A 16937-nucleotide genomic window follows, 5' to 3' on the forward strand; every position below is an offset into this window, starting at 1 on the left:
CAGTAGCCATGCTGGTGCACTCCCGGCTTCCCTGTGCCTCAGGGAGCTGTAAAGAAGGAGGCAGACATCCCCTATGCTCAACATACCTCTCACTCTGCAGGGCCCCTGCTGGCTCCCTCTGGGGGTGGGGCTGGACAGCGCATGCGTACGTGCTCTCCAGCCAGCAGCTGTGCCTGTGTGCCAGCAGGGGACTGAATACGGGGCAATTAGCCCCTTTGTTAAAATAAGTCGGGACGACTTTCTGGTGCCCAAAACACAGGGCATTCCTGCCAAAAACAGGACAGATGGCCACCCTATCCAGCCCCCCTCTGGTTTTCACTTTTCTTCATTCAAGTCAAGCTGTTTCCTTCTTCTCCAACCTGACATAGGCACGAGCAGGGGGAGCAGTGAGGCCACGGGCCATATGACCTCACCTACCCACTCCTGTAATAGACCCCAGCCTACAATGGCAAGTAGATGCTCCATCTGCGACTGCCAACTGCAAATATCTCCAATGGCAGATGATGAGACACTGGATGGGGAGGGCTCTGAGTTACTAGGGATCATGTTTTCCTTCTTGTCTCGCTGGTGGATCTTGCCCACATGCTCAGGGTCTAACTGATCACCATGTTTGAGGTGGCAAAGGCCATTCCCCTGACTTCAGACAGGCAGAGACCCTGGGTGGGTGAGGGAGAGGGGTTCACCTTTCTCTGCAGCATGGGGCTTACACCACATGGCAGATTTAAACTAGTTTAACTGGTTGAGTCTCTGTAACCTGAAGTTGTTAAACCATAATTGGAGGGCTTCAGTAACTCAGACAGAGGTTGGGGTGTTACAGAAGTGGGTGGGCAAGGTTCTATTGCCAGCCACGTGCCGGAGATAAGTCTAGATAATCATGACGGTGCCTTACACCCTTAAGCTCTGAGTCTTCTTTTTAGAGAATTCTGGTATAAGGCCTCCTAGGAACCATAGTTCCAGCATGAGAAGATGAAGAGGAAGTTTGAGGAGCATAGTTAGGAGCTCAACAAGATCATTAAATAACTGAGGCACTCTGTTTTTAAAGATATATCTCTAGATTTCTCAGGGCCACACAGGCAGTCTCCTGCTGAATTTCCTCAAGCTCTGCTTCAAATCAACAGGAGCATACAAGTGCCCATCAGAAGGGCCTTGCCCAGACCCTGACACACAAGAGAAGTATGTGGATTGGAGTTTCCAGGATTCCTTTCCTTCCCGCCCAACAGTCCCTGAAGGCTGTTTTGAGGAACTGAGCATGTGAGAGAGGAACCATCATGTCAAAGAGGGTTGACTGGCAAAAATAAACAATGATGGCATTGCACCGCAGTGGTTTAGTCATGATATTGCATCAGTTTTTGATGGCATTGACTGGTGTTGATGCAGTATCACCAAAATGGTGCAGTGCCGTATCAACTAAGGGAAATGTCTGCAAACAATACTGCATTTTAGTGACTACTGTGCCTATTTCATTCAATGAGAAAGCGACTCTCCAGTTCTTCAAGATTAAACTGTGTATATATGTGCATATGTTACTAAATGTATAGTTTATTTAGAACTATAAAGAACTGGAAGAACTGGAGTGCCAAAAATTAAAGCGCCGCAAAGCGCTTCAAATATATATTATATATACACACAAATGTGTATGTGAGAGAGAAAGAATAATGCTAAAGGATGGTAAACTTATCAATTTGTCTTTTTCAATTGCACCATTAAAAAGAACAAAAACTATAGAAGCAAAATGGAAACATGATGGAAAATATTCCTTAAAATAAACATGAATGTCAAGGATAAAAGTCTGGACCAGAAGCATAAGGCCAAGAATAACGTTTCTTTAAATAGATGCTAAGCAGCCCAGAGTTCATTTACACAAGGAGATAGTGCCCTACAAAAGGAATTTCTTGCATATCACTTGCAATCTTTGGACAAACATGAGATTGTTACAGTACTAACGGCTTAACTGTGGGCAGGGGAAAACAATTAATTTCCAGATATTTAACTTCAAATTACGTGTGCTATTAACAATCAACATATAACAGAGAGAAAATACTGTACCCTTTTCATTAAATGGTGTGTGCCAAGCTAGCAGATAGTTATCTGGCTTTAACTGTGAGCAGCCTTCAATGGTAGCAGGGTCTGGCCGTCTCCCTGGAAGTCTGTCAATAATCTCAACATAGCGTTTTACCAGCTCACGGTACAAGTCTTCTAAGCACCAGTAATCTGTTCAGAATAAGGAATAAAGGACCATTAAAGAAATGAGCAAAAGAAGAGGGGAATAGTGAAAAAGAAAAAAAAACAACTTTAATTATGCATTTTTAAAATATCACTACACTCGAGTCTCCTTGATCCAGGTGTCTGTAATCTGGGAACACCCAGGGTTCAGACCCCTGCATGATTGCAGCACCATAATGATGATAACAACAAAATAAGTGTAAATTCAATGAAACAAAATGAAATGTGTACATACATACTGTACTGTCTACCACAAATCTAACTTGTAAATGTGGGCAATGACAGAGTGCTGCCCTACACGCTTAAGATGTGTCTCCACAAGCAGGGTCTTCTGAAAGATAAACCAAAAAGCAGGGGCACTTTCGAAAGAGCGCACAAAGCGTCTGCAACCAAACCGTGCTCTGTTGAAAGTAAATGGAAGGAATGCGGCGCTGCTTTCAAAAGCCCTCCTCTGATCCCGGATCAGGAAGTACAGCCCCTTTCAACAGATTCTTTAGAAAGAAAAACATGTGTAGATGCTCTACAGGCTGCTCTTTCAAAAGAGGAGTCTTCCATGGCGCTGGCCAGCTGGTGTGTGGCGATGCCCTGGCCTGCAGCTCTATGAGCGCTATGTCCAGCCTCGTGCAAAGCCGAATGGACCCATAAACCCTGTGGCAGGAAGCTGAGAGTGTGGTAGCAGCAGAGACAGCAAAAGCTGCACTCAGCACACCCTCACCCTGCAGGCCAGATGGGCAGCAGCCAGCCCCTTTCCCAGGAGCCCCAGGGCCCCCCGCAAGCCCTCACAGGATTCGCAGGGTCCTGGCCAGCCCCCCCCAGTAAAGGGATCCCTCATGGACTGAGCCCAGAGCTCAGGGACCTGCTGGGCCTCTGGCAGCAGGAGCAGGTGCTCTGGAAGATGCAGGGCAAGCAGCAGAACATGGCTGCCTTCACCCACCTATCCAAAAGACTGGCCACCCAGGGATAACCTTACCGCACCCCCTGACCAGGTGAGGACTGAGTTAAGAAGTTCCGACAGGGCTATGCTTGGGCCCAGGACAAAGGTGGCCACCCAGGAGCAGGTCCCATGACCTGCTCCCACTACAAGGAGCTCCAGAGCCTCCTAGGGCCTAAGGACAGCTCCCCACTGCCTGCTGTCCTGGACACTGCAGCAGACAAGCCGCACCATGAGGATGAGATGCCTGGACCCAAGGGTGACCCCCATACAGCTACAGCAAGAACCCACCACAAAGTGGTTGAGCGAGGAGGGGGATCTCATCATTGACCTGCCCTCCAGGTCCTCCAGCTGTGCCACAGACAGCTGGGCATTGCCGCATGATGGTGATGGACCCTCTGGTAAGCACCCGGTGGGACACACAATCCAGCTTACAGGGTGGGGGCATCACAGCCACCAGCAGGCCACCCACACATCTCAAAGATCTGAGCCAGACACGTCCCAGCTGGCCATGGCTCCCAGCATGCCATGACGGCCACCAGCAATGATCAGCACTCAGCCCCATGGACAGTGCCATGAGCAGCATGCATGGAAAGTGGGGTGGAAGGGCTGGACTGTGCCTGGGGACTGTCCTACATGGGCAGGCACCCCTTCAGCACCTGCAATACCCCAGGCCACCAAGCCATTGGACAGGAAGGTGGGGGGCATGGCTCTTGGGGTGCTAGTGTGGGACTGATGTGCCAGCCACCTCTCCCTTTCTATCCATACAACAGTACTGTCGGAGGGCCAGAAGAGTTCTGTCCCCTCCATCATCCTGGATTGCCCACCAGAGGTGGCAGAGAGGGCCCAGGCATCCCTGCCAACAGCACTATGGCAGGCCCAAGGCTGCCACCAGGTCAAGGTGGTGGAGCAGTGCCTCTGCCTGGAGGACGCTGACCTCGCTTGGCAACAGAAGGCCTGGGAGGAGCTAATGGCCAGCCTCCAGGACCTGATGGGCATACTGAGAGAGCACATAGCCCACCTGGCCCACCCCTGCCCCCCTCCAACCCCTGGTGCCCCACAATGTACCCGCCCTGCTGAGTCCAACCCCGCCAAAGCCCTCCCATGTCCCTACCTCCCTGTGCATCCCGCCCCATCCCAGACATGCCAGGGACCCTCAACCACAGGAAGAAGGTATCCTGGGACCAACAGAGCTTGTGGCCATCCACCCCTGCCCTGGACTGATGCCACACTCCCATTCCCCAGGTTGACTTCCTCCCCTTCCCTGGGTCCTCTTGTATTTAGTTTGTCCCCTGTTCCTCATTGTGAATAGTTCTGGTCCCCGTTAACCACCTAGTTAATAGTTTTCATTAAGCAGTTTATTTTTGCACCAATCCTGTGTCCCATGCTCATGGTGGGGGTATGGTGAGGGGTGTAGGTATGCAAGGCGATTGTGGTCGGGGGACAGTAAGGGGTGCATGAGTGTGGGGGGCTTGCATGGGGTGGCTGTAGGTGGGGGGTCACTGGGGCCCATGGGAAAAGGTCTCCCAGAGGGCCGCCCTGATGTGGATGCCATCCCGGTGTACCTGGCAGCTCGAGGCAGTGGCTGGTTGTTCAGAGGTGGGCCCGGCCTCAACTGCCCACCCTTGCATGAAGGCCTTGCCCTTTCTCTCCACTATATTGTGGAGGATGCAGCAGGCACCCACCACATGGGGGACAGGGTGCAGGCCACCCTCCAGGCTCATGAGGAGACACCACCACTGGCCTTTCAGGTGCCCAAAGGCCTGCTTCACCACATTGTGGACATGGTTGAGGTGGGTGTTAAATGCCTCCTGGGTGGGGTGGGGTGGCTATGTTGGGCCAATTAAGCCAGGGCTGCAGGGGGTAGGCATGGTGATATCCCCAACCTGAAACTCCCAGGGGGGCGGGGAGTGGGGGAGGAACGACGTATGTCCTGGCCTCCATGAGGTAGAAGAGGCTGGAGTTCCGGAACACCCGGGCATCATGTGTCTGGCCTGCCCATCCCACATAGATGTCCATGAGGAGGCCCTTGCTGTCCACCAGCACTTGGCGCACTACTGAGTGGTAGCCCTTTCGGTTCGCATAGCTGCTGGTGCTGTGTGCCGGGGCATGGATGGGGATCTGTGTCCCGTCCAGGGCGCTGAAGCAGTGTGGGAAGCTGAGCATGGTGAATTCCGCGATGACTGCATCACATGCCCCAAACAGATGAGGAAGAGCATCGAGGATGACCTGCATGAGAGGGAGGGCATGCGCTTTCGTGAGGGCATGATGGGGTGTGCCCAGCCCCTGCCCTCTGTCCCCTCCCAGCCCTTGATCCCCTGGTCCCTCCTGGTCCCATGTCCCCAGCTACCAAGAATCCCCCTTGCCCTATAGCCCTCTTCCCCGCTCCCTGTGGCAGGTGTGTACCCAAGCATGCCTTACCTCCATGAGGACAGCCCAGCAGGATCCTGTGGGGGTGGTTCTGGGGCCCCAGTGAGGGGACTTGCCCCCAGGAGGAGGTGGAGGGCAGCTGTGACTATGTTGACCAGGTGGCTGACCATGGTGCTCAGGACAGCAAGCTCCAGTGCCAGAAGCTGCTGCTCAGAACCCATTGGGTGTGGGTAGCTGTCAGATCCAGGCACAGGTGCTGTGGGGCATCTGGAAACTCTGTGGGCCTCAGTGTGTGCAGGATGGGGCTATTTGGGAGGGGCACTTTAAGGGAGCGGCTGGCTGCGGGTCCCAGAAGGCTGCGACCTCATCCATGGCGTTTTCTGGTCCCCTTTGTTAAAAGAGCACCCCTGGCTATGTAGCCACTCTTTGGAAAGAGCGGATTGCAGGCTTGATCCTCTTTGTGTGCGTAGACGCGCTCTTTGAAAGGCAATCTTCGGAAGCTATCTTCTGGATGATCACCTTTCGACAGCGCGCTGCAGTGTAAACGGAGCTTTAGTGTTTTTCTGCTTAATTATCTACATGTGATCATTAAAAACAAAACAACAGTTTAAATACAGTGCGTTAAGGGTTTATCTTATGACATTTTACCCATGTAAGCTACATCTACATTAGACCGATCTGTCGACAGAAGTTACTGTCAGACGATATTTTCCAACAAAACTTCTTTCAACAGCTTGCAGCCAGACAGAAAAATCAATCCACTCTGTTAACAGAGAACATCCGGACTGTGTGGCTGCAATCTCAACAGAACGGCCAACTGGAAGCACAGCAGACAGGGCTGCCCGGTGACCCAGAAGCCCTGTCTGTCAACAGAGTCCCTCCTGGAGCGTCCACACCGCGTTTTTGTCTACAGATTCTGTCAAGAAAGGTGTTCAGCCTCCTGGAGGAGAGGAAGGAGGCTGTGAACAAAAGTGCCATATTCTGTTGATTTACTGTCCACAGAACGCATTTTTAATATGGGTGCGCTGCAAGCGTTGTCGACAAAACTCTCTGGTGCAGACGTAGCTGTACAGTACTCTGGAAGGGTTTGTACATACAAAAGCTCAGGTCCAGCCAAAGAGTTTGCAAGGCACACTTACAATGGGGCCCAGCTGGCTGGCAGGGCCGAAGGCGGCCTGTTGACAGCAGGGTCTAGCTGGTGGGAGTGCAGGGCCCTGAAGATGAGGGGCCAAGGCAAACACCTTATGTGCTTTGTTTTAAGGCTGGGCTTGCAAAAGCTTTAGAAATAGACTTTGTTTAGTCTTCATGTATGGCAAACATCCACGGGCTGGAAAATTCCATAAACTGGCATAGCCTGTTTCACAAAATTGCCATTATAAAGTGGTTCAAGAGTATTTTTCATTTCTAATTTATGTGACGATTTGTACCATAAATGATACAAACACATTTACACAAACCTTTAAAATGGTCTCAGATAGAGTATATCTGCATTTACTTCCTAATTACAATAAATAATATAAATAAGCAAAAGCAGAAAACATAGAAAGACGACATATTTCTATTTAGTTAGTTATTATTTTAATTCTCTTCATTAACTTTTGATTCAGGGTCCATTTAGGCCCTCATTGAACAACATATTTAGACATCTGGCTTACTTAAAGGGAGTGAGATGTCCCTTTGACATTATTGTGGCTTTCAAGTGCTTAAAGACATACACATGCTTCAATACCTTGACAAACCAGAGCCTCTGAGTTTATTTGTAGACCCTAATCCAGTTCAAGACAATTACTCCATTTAAAAAAAATGCCAGCATCTAGTTTTTAATTCTGATGATTCACATGTAATTAAGCACAGGGACAAATTAGTATTTTGAAATATATTTTATTAATTGTATATTATGTAATTAATGATCATTTAGTAAGATTTTTCAGGCTGTTTTGTGCAGGTCTCTGTCTTCCTATATTTCTCCAGAGTCCAGCATGAACAACTCTTGGTTTGCAGTAGGTATTACCAGGATATAAATTATGGTGAGGAGGAGGAGAAGCATTAATAATAAAAGTACATCTCTCGAATTTTTATAATTTTCTCAGTAAATGATTCTTTAGAACAGGGCCATTAACTACAGTTGCTTGTTGCTTATTTCTACTGTGCCAAAATCTGAAATCTTTACTGAAATCCTTTTGTCGCAATAATACTTTGCTTCTTCAGTGGGACTACTAGTTGGAGTAAGTTACCATTTAACATAAGTTAGGGTCAGTGAAGTTCTCAGGAAGTTCTTAGAGAGATAAGGTGTGTGAGATAAGAGCACTCTTTCTCTCTCTATATATATATAGATATCTACTGTATATTTTAGAGTGTGTCAATCTGTCTGCAGTGCTACGTTTGTTCAAAAACTCCTCTTAAACTGTAAGCACTATGGCCACAAAGTTTGGTGTGCAGCTACCTCTTATCCTAACTTAAACCAGGGTCAGGGTTTGCTAGTGCCTGGAAAGTGAGAAATGCCTGAAATCCCAGGATTTCCCAGAACACAGAAAGGGAGAGGTGCCAAGAAGAGGGATGACATACTTCAGATTCACCCTTGGGGGAGCAGCGAGTGCAAGGAACAGCAATATTGCAGAGTGAACACAGTGGCCGTGTAGAGACAAGACTCTCAACCCGGCCTGCCTTTGGACTGGTGGATGCTCCTCCCTGTGCCCCACAGGGGAAACCTTGCTGCTCCCCTGCAACCCTTCTAGTTTCCCACCCTCCAAAGACAGGCATGGGGGCAGATGAGGTCCACAGCCTGACCATATCTTCTCACCCCTGGGGACAGTCGAAGTGGGCCCAGAAGCAGGAAAAAAATCTTCAATTAAGGACCCAATCAAAGCCAGGTGCATCTTCTTGGCTACATCTACACTACAGAGATCTCTCAAAAAAGATGCCCTTGTGGAAGGTCTCTTCCAAAAGAACTTCTTTTGAAAAAGCACGTCCACACAGAAAAACGTGGCTCAAAAGAGCGATTTGCTCTTTCAAAAGAGAGCACCCACATAGTCCCCACGTTTTCGAAAGAACAGGCTTGGGTTTGAAAAATCAGGTGCCATGAGGACTGCTCTTTCAAAAGAAGGGCCCTAAGGAGTGCCTATACACGTTTTCTTTTGAAGAGGCTTTCGAAAGAAGGTGCTCTTCCTGAAACTGGAGTGGAAGGGCGCTCTGGAAAGGAGTGCCATATTCCTTCAATTTACTTTCAAAAGAAAGTTTTTGTGTGTAGACTCTGCTGGATATTTCAAAAGAGCCCCTTCCTTTGAGAAATCTTTTGAAAGAACTGGCTAGTGTAGACACAACCTCTGTGTATATATCAGAGCATGGCCAGTCCACATCAACTTATTCCAGTTGGGCTTAAAAGAAGACACCTGGTCCCTTGAGGGAAATAAGACCTGCTGAGTCAGGGTTGTCCATCAGAAAAGGGCTGATGAGACCTGCCAGAGACGTGGGGCTAGAGAAGAGTTGTAGATGGTTCCTGGAGAGAAGGCTGCAGAGCAAAAAGAGGCATTTGCTGGCTAACTTCCCCAAGCCAGACAGTCAGGGCTGGAGACCAGAAAGCAGCGAGGGAGGTACCTGCTAGCTCCAAGCTGGAGAGCTGAAGCTGACAGCTGGAGAGTGTTAAGGGCAGGGGAGCAGCTGAGGTGCTTAACACCTGACATCCCCGCAATAGGGAACTGGATCCAGGGGAACAATGAGCGAGCTAGTGTGAGGAGGTGTGGTCCCCAGTGAAGATATTTTACTAGCAGAGAGGCTGTGGGGATCCCTGCTGGGAAAAGCAGGGCTGCACTCCAGCCAGCCAGTGTCTGTCATGGCAGAGAAATGGAAAATGAATGATTGGGAGCCTCAGGGTGTTGTGTGGAAAGAGTCACAGCAGAGAAGTGGTTCAGGTTGCCCCTGGAAACACTGGTATTTTATTGGCAATAAACATTGGGTAAGGAACCAGCTAGTTTGGGACTTTCGCTGGGGCTTTTTAAACTATTTTTTGGTAATAAATAGGCCCTAAGAAGGGCTGTTATTCAAGCAAGAGTGCCTGAAATTGATTCTGAATGGGGGAACTGAGGCAGGAGTGCCTGTGGAACTGCAGAATGCCCTATGACAGAAATAATTAGTGCAAATCATACGCCCTCCGGGGAACGCTAACCTAATAACCCACTATCTCACCGGTCAGCTCTTCAGAATAATGGAAGAGATCCACGGCACGGAAGTTCATAATCCAAGGATTTTCTTTAAACGGCCATATTTGCAACAAAACAAGGTTAAAAACAGCTGTTTCCCTTCTTCCATCTCTAGTGCATCATATAAAACATTCCTCTCACCCCACATGGAATCCCAGAGTTGCAAGGACATTTTCATTGCATCCCCACTCACTACAGACTTAGAAGCCATTTTAGGTAGGTGGGAAAGAAGAGGCAGACATTTATCAGTTAGATAGCTACATGCTTCCTTGAAGATGATGAATCACACATCAGCTACCTGGAGCAAATGAAGAGTGGTTTTGTCACCAGAAGGTGGGTCCAGGACCAGGCCTTTTCTTGTATTCTTTTAAAAAGAATACTGTAGCAGAAATTACTTCAAAATGAAATCCGAGAGATTGGCAAACCTTTGCCTATTACTATGAAAGTAGTCTTCAATGCCAAACTTCACTCTGGCTCAGAACATCTTGGGAGTGCCTTGGTGGTACTGCTGTCATAATTCCTTTACCTGAAGACCCAGAGGGGAAGTTTTCATGCTGGTATCTTAGCTGTTGAACCCACACTTGCTTTGATTCAGAACTGACACCTGATTATTTAAATGTGTGTTTGTGTCTGGAGTTAAAAAGCCTGGTTGGGTTCAGTGATGTCTATATGGTATCTGCTGCTCTTGGTAATATCCATAGGTAACTTGATCCCCATTTCATGGCATAAAGGGTGCGTCTACACTATCCAGCTACTTCAAAGTAGCTGGCACAACGTCAAAATAGCACACGTCGCGTCTACATGCACCATGCGCGATTTCGACGTTGACACCGACGTTAGGCGGCGAGACGTCAAAATCGCTATTCCTATCCAAAGATGGGAATAGCGCCTTACTTCGACGTTCAACATCGAAGTAGGGTGTGTGTAGACGATCCGCATCCCACTACATCGAAATAGCGGGGTCCTCCATGGCGGCCATCAGCTGAGGGGTTGAGAGACGCTCTGTCCAGCCCCTGCAGGGATCTATGGTCACCACGTGCAGCAGCCCTTAGCCCAGGGCTTCTGGCTGCTGCTGCTACTGCAGCTGGGGGTCCATGATGTGTGCACAGGGTCTGCAACCTGTTGTAGGCTCTGTGGACCTTGTGCTGTGCAGCCTGAGTGTTTCTGGGAGGGGCCCTTTAAGGGAGCAGTTGCTCTTGCCCCAGAAGGGCTAGTCCAGCCTGTGACCCCGTCCGCAGTCTTTGATGGCCCCTTATTTCGATGGAGAATGCTTGTGTGTGTGGACACTCCGCATTTCCTTCCGGGACGGCTCCTTTCGATGTTCCCCGTCGCTACTTCGATGTTGAACGTTGACGGCACCAGCCCTGGAGGACGTGTAGATGATATGCGTCGAAGTAGCCTATTTCGATGTTCTTACTTCGAAATAGGCTACTTTGACGTAGTGTGCTAGTGTAGACGTAGCCAAAGTGTGTACTGAAAGCACTTGTGGAATTTATTCATCCTTTGTTACAGGATAAGATTTTCTGCTTGGGAGTTTGGCCAGATTCCTGGGATTGACTCTAGGCTGCAGTTGAGTCAGTAACAGCTGCCTTTGCTGCTTCTTGTATACTTTACAAATGGTTTTTTACCCCCTATGCCTTTGACAGAAATAATTAATGGGACTCAAATAATATTTGAATATGGAAACTCTGTGCTTTGCCTTAACAAGATAAAGAGCACAAAAGCTGTTTTTTCTCTAGCGGATTGTTACCAGAAGAAAAATCAAGATTTTAAACAACAAAAACTTGCTGAGTAAGGAACAAATGAAAAGCAAAGTGCTCACTGCTGCTGTGAATAATAAGAAATGGTACTTGTCTTTCACTTCCCAGGATTTATTAAAATCCTGCCTTTACAGTACAATCTCTCTAGGGAAAAAAATCACACTTACACCTTGCTTTGTTGGAGACAATGTGAAGGAGTATAAGAATAATACAGTAACAGAACTGATAACAGTTACCATATTTCATGATTCCCCATTCCCTACCTCACTTGCTTCATGGCAGGAACATAGAGTGGCTTGAATGGATATGGACATTTTACCAAAAAAGCCATTCAACATAAGTTCTCGTGTCATGTCCATTTGATGCACATCTCTCAGCTTTTAGAATCACAGTTTGAACTGTAGGCCCTGTCTTGCCAGCTCACTCACACTGCAGCCCCTTCCACACACACGGTGCTCATGTAAATAAGCATGTCTGTGTGGGATCAAGAGACCCCCCCAGCACTGAGCAGTGGAGCAAGTTCTTCAGTTGTAAGGTCTTCACAACCCAGGCCACATCCACTTTTGTGTTTAACCGGTGGGGCACACTGAGTTGGAAGCACAGGATACTTCCACAATACAAGTATGTAATATGAAAACACACACATACAAGGAGAGGTGAATGAAGAGGATGTAATGGAACGTTCTTGACACTGCCACAAAGGAAGTACCACTGCCACTACGCATGTTGTTTTCAACCAATACAGCTAATGGATCTTCTTCTCTGTTTTCATTTTTTTGGGACTGGGGTAGGGTCAAGTCTTAAGAAACTTCCCTTTCAACCCTGTGCTTCTGCATCTGCATCAAGGACACCATCTTAGAGGAGGAAGACAGGAGCCTTCAAATGCTAACAATGCTGCTTCTTAAGCTTCAAATGAGAGAAAACGATCCATTTAGTGGCAGTTATACGTGAGAACACAAAGTCACTGGTACAGGTAGTAGCCGTGGAGTGGACTGGAGTGGGTGATATGGCTCTCAATTAATAAATAAATTAAAGGAGAATAATGTAATTAAACCCAAGCAACATGGGTTTATGGGAGACAGATCCTGACAAATTAACTCGTAAGTTAAAGGATGGGATTGCAAGTTTGGTTGAGAAGCATAATAGTGTGAGTGTAACATCCTTAGACTTCTGTAAGGTGTTTGATTTGGCATCACACAATATTTTGATTTAAAAAAACCAGATTGATACACAATTAACTCATTATGTATTAAATGGATGATAAGATGTCTGACAAATGTCCAAATGTAAATGGGGACTTGTCCTTGAAGCTGTGTGTTTCTATGGCTGTCATGTGAAAGCTCCCATCCACAAGCAAAAGGAAAAAAAAAAACCTTCAAAAGAGGCTGCAATGTGCAACTGATGAGCTGGAATTCATATGCAAATTTGACACCATCAGAATGTTATCTAAATATGAACAGGGAATGGGTTTCTCATTACAGTAAGTCATTTTCCACCATAGGTATTCTCACCTTCTTATCCACTTCCACCCAGATTGCATTCACTCTGATGTAACACTCTATATCCTTATTAGCTGTTTCTTTTTCTTTCACTTCATACATTTGATGAAGTGAGTTGCAGCTCATGAAAGCTTATGCCATAATACAATTGCTAGACTTCAAGATGCCACTGGACTCCTTGTTATTTATGTTCTATAGCTTAAGCTCCTAAGTAACCTAACAAAGAGAAAGTTAAGGAGTGACTTAATTACAGTTTATAAATACCTACATGGGGAATGAATATTCCTAATGGGCTCTTTAATCTAGCAGAGGAAAATATGACACCATCCAATGAAGGAAATTAAAGCTAAACAAATTCAGACCAGAAATACGACACAATTTTTTATCAGTGCAGGTAGTAAACCATTAGAACAATTTACCCAGTATTGAGCTGCATTTCCATCACCGACAAATTTTAAATCAAGATTGGATATTTTTCTGAAAGATCCCCCTGAGGAATTATTTTGGGGAAAGCTCTGTGGCCTGTGTTATCAGGAGGTCACACCAGTTGATCTCTGTGTTCCTTCTGGCCTTTAATCTATGAATCTGTTCTAATATGTTTGTGGTGATATGCTGTTGTTTTTAGGGATAGCGGTGCTTCTGTTGTATTTCAGTAATAAAATTCACTACTACACTAAAGCATGACTAACTCGATTACAAGCAGGACTTGTTATGCCTTGCAGGTATCATTTATATTTTTATAGAGCTTAAGGAGGCAATATGATGTGCATTAATCACTGACCATATTCAGAAATATGTTAGACTGACATCTTGTCCTTATCTTTAGTGTATTAGCTGTCCCTCAAACCATTGGTTAGCCAGTAGCCAAACAAGAAGTATCCAACATTCTCTTCAACTGACCTCTGGACACTAAATTTAGAACAGTTCAGCAGCAGGCAGATAAAACATGCACTAGGAGCACAAGTAATATTTCATTAACTTAGACAATACATACATATATCTCTATATGCTAACGTTTAGTTATATATTATTACTTAATGTGAAGGGAAACAGACTACTTTTGAAAGAGAGAGAAATATTTGCTTCATTTTGAATAAAAAAAATTTGCCAAAGTTACTATGTGCTTAATTATGTATGACAGGGGCTTGCTAATCTTAAAAGTTTTGGTTCAATGGCAGTGTGGACATAAAGCCATTGCTTTCTACCTTAAGCAAATGCAGAAGTATTTGTTTAAACTTGTGTAATTCTAGAAAATTCTAGATGCATATAAAGACAGCAATAACTGTTTTAGTGTATTTAAGGTGAAAACATGATCATTTTAAAATGGCTGTCTGTAGATCAAAGATGCCCATTTTTCTAACCAGGTTAGTCTTAAATGAATTTAAGATCATCCAGTGGCATCATGAGGTACTGTACAGCATACAGCACAGAAACAGTGTTAAAGGTTAGTTTAGATGTATTTTTTTCTGTGCAAGAGCTTCATTCTTTTAAAGAGGTTTACTCCCAGAGCGCAATATTGTTCCCTGAAATATTTATTTAATCAGCTTTTCATTTTGATAGATACCGAGTGTCCTACTGTATTAGTCTTTAATTTTTATTATCCTTTAACCTTAGAAAACTGTAGGGAGGCGCTTCAAACCTACGAAATCAAATCTTGTTACTTTTTGTAATTGCCAGACTATCACTTTGACTGGGGAGCCAAGGTGTAGGCTTATATTTGTTACTCAGTAAAGCAGAAGCTTTAGCATCTGCATAGTTTCTCACTGTTCCTATATAATTTAGGGCCTGTTTTAAGGCAGCTAGCAGCTCCATAGCTTTGTTCCTTGCCAGTCTAGGTTCGGTAGTCAGTCGTTACTTACCTGTGATGACGGCCTCAGCAGTAGCCATGTGCATGAGGGTATTGTCACTCACTGGCCATTTGTCTGCAGACAGCACCAGTTTCTCAAGCCCTCCAATTTCCTTTAGTTCCTCTTGGATCTTTGCACCTAAAGTACTGTTCTCTCGGGTGAAATTTCGATAACCAAGCGCATCCCCTACCGCTGCCAGCAAGACAGCAGCTTTAAATTTCTCCATCACCAGGGACTTGGACACTTCTTCCTTTCCTTTTGTCTGAAGCAGCCACGGAGTTCTGATCTTTCTTTGTTCCTTTGCCTCTAGCTCAGCTCAACCAACTCTTTATATTAGCCATTGTGTCACTGCAAAGAGCTCTCTGTATAAGGCAAGGCTTGCCTTTTCTGGCTTTACAGGTGCCACCTCTTGTCTCCAATCCAAATGAAGAGAAAATATTTCTTAATCCAAGTATATTTACATGGGTTTAGTTAACTGTAAAAACATGTGTGTACAATACACAAGAAGTGAAATGCAAAGAGCAAAATCATTCCTGCAATGCATCATAAGGCAAGCCAGAAATACTTTAACTATCAAGTTTAAGGAACTCTATACTCAGCTAAACAAATGCCTGGTAAGAGTGTTAATTTTTTTAATAACTTGTAAATGAACACATTTTTCCTTGGGTCTGTAATATTTTAGAATTAGTTTTTCTTTATGGACCTGATTAAGAAACAGGATGGATGCACAAATCTCTCCAAATGCAATATTCAAGGTTGGTAAATTATGTAAACAGAGCCCAATAAAATTCAGCAGAGCTTTCACTTTTCTAACTATAGCCAATGGCAATGTTTTATTATCTGGAGGCACAGATGGGTTTGTTACTGAATTTAGACAAGTGACCCAGAAAACAACTGGTTCCAAAATAACCTGGCTTGTCCCTTAAAAAACACCCCTCTCCACTTTTTCTGCTGTCGCCTTAACAGTAAGAATACTTTATTAATTCAGAGCGGTTTTGGATAAAATCAAGCAAAATAATGACATATATCACACCTAGTACTGTCCTGCTCTCTAAAGGGGAATGCACTTTTCATACCAGAATGTCCTCTGGCTGCATTTTGGCTGTGATAGGAGATTACCATCGTGTTTTGAAATGAGTATTACGTGGTGATCATGGGGAACTAGGAAAATTGTTTATACAGAAATCTTGATAATCTAACATTCTGATAAACACTTTGTACTCAGAGTTTGGTTTACCCTGTTTCTACAGACATGACCAGCCCATCTGTGGCATGGTGTGGGGTGGGAGACTCCAGTGCTTGTACATAATACCTTGCCCCTGGGCACAGCTATCTCCATTCACTCTCTCTACATTGCAATAAAAAACCCAGAGCACCAAGTCCCATCCCACTGCAGAGTAGGAGTCAAGAGGTTCACAGACTCAAAGAAGCCTGTGGCCTCCTGCTTGTCATCCAGCTGGCCTCTGTCAATGTCCCTATGGCCATCTGGCAGAGTCACGCTTCTCTTGATAGCGTGTGATCCCCAGCACAGCACCGCCCACATGAGAGGGCCCATCTTGTCCCCTGACAAGACTGACGAGCAGAGGGAGCACAGCAGCTCCGCGTGGAGTGGAAAGAGGAAAAGCAAATGCTGCCTATTGAGGATCAACCCTCAAAGAGAGGATGACAACCCCAAATGTGGAAGCAGTGGGGGAGGGTCAGGCTTGGGAGTAGGATTCGGGACCATGGCAGCTATGCCACTGGGGGCTGGCTGGCAGCATCCTACCGGTTACAGGGTTGAAGGGGACAGGGTGAGAAGGCCCCTCCATGGCACTGAGTGAGATGCCACAATAGACTCAGCACTTGTCCTCTGCATCAGGTGTTAGGATTGCTGGGTTGGGACGCCCCGCAAGTTGCCCTGGAAGCGACCACCCAGCCTCAGGAGGGGGCACGCAGGATGCTCAAAACCTGGCTGTTCAGCACCAGCTTTTGCCACAATGGGATTGGCAAACTCGAGCTTGCTGTCAGGCATGTACGAAGGGCAGGGGGGCAGCCTCCCTGGCAGAAAGTTGTGGGAAGGAAGGGTAGGGGGGCACTGAAAGAGACTTGACACCCAAACCAAGGGCTGCTGG

General features: G+C 46.3%; 1 protein-coding gene across 1 annotated transcript in view; it reads right to left on the minus strand.

Annotated features, from left to right (window-relative positions):
- ADPRHL1 (ADP-ribosylhydrolase like 1) overlaps positions 1 to 15142 on the minus strand; it is a 33488-nt gene extending 18346 nt beyond the window's left edge. The window contains exons 1-2 of the mRNA XM_074990803.1: positions 14839 to 15142; positions 2047 to 2211 (exon numbers count right to left, since the gene is read on the minus strand). Of these exons, the coding sequence (XP_074846904.1) occupies positions 2047 to 2211; positions 14839 to 15052 (379 nt within the window). The 5' untranslated portion in view covers positions 15053 to 15142. The remainder of the gene's footprint in view (positions 1 to 2046; positions 2212 to 14838) is intronic.
- Positions 15143 to 16937: the final 1795 nt, after the last annotated feature.

This window comes from Carettochelys insculpta, chromosome 1 (genome assembly GCF_033958435.1).
Source record: "Carettochelys insculpta isolate YL-2023 chromosome 1, ASM3395843v1, whole genome shotgun sequence".
NCBI lineage: Eukaryota > Metazoa > Chordata > Testudines > Carettochelyidae > Carettochelys > Carettochelys insculpta.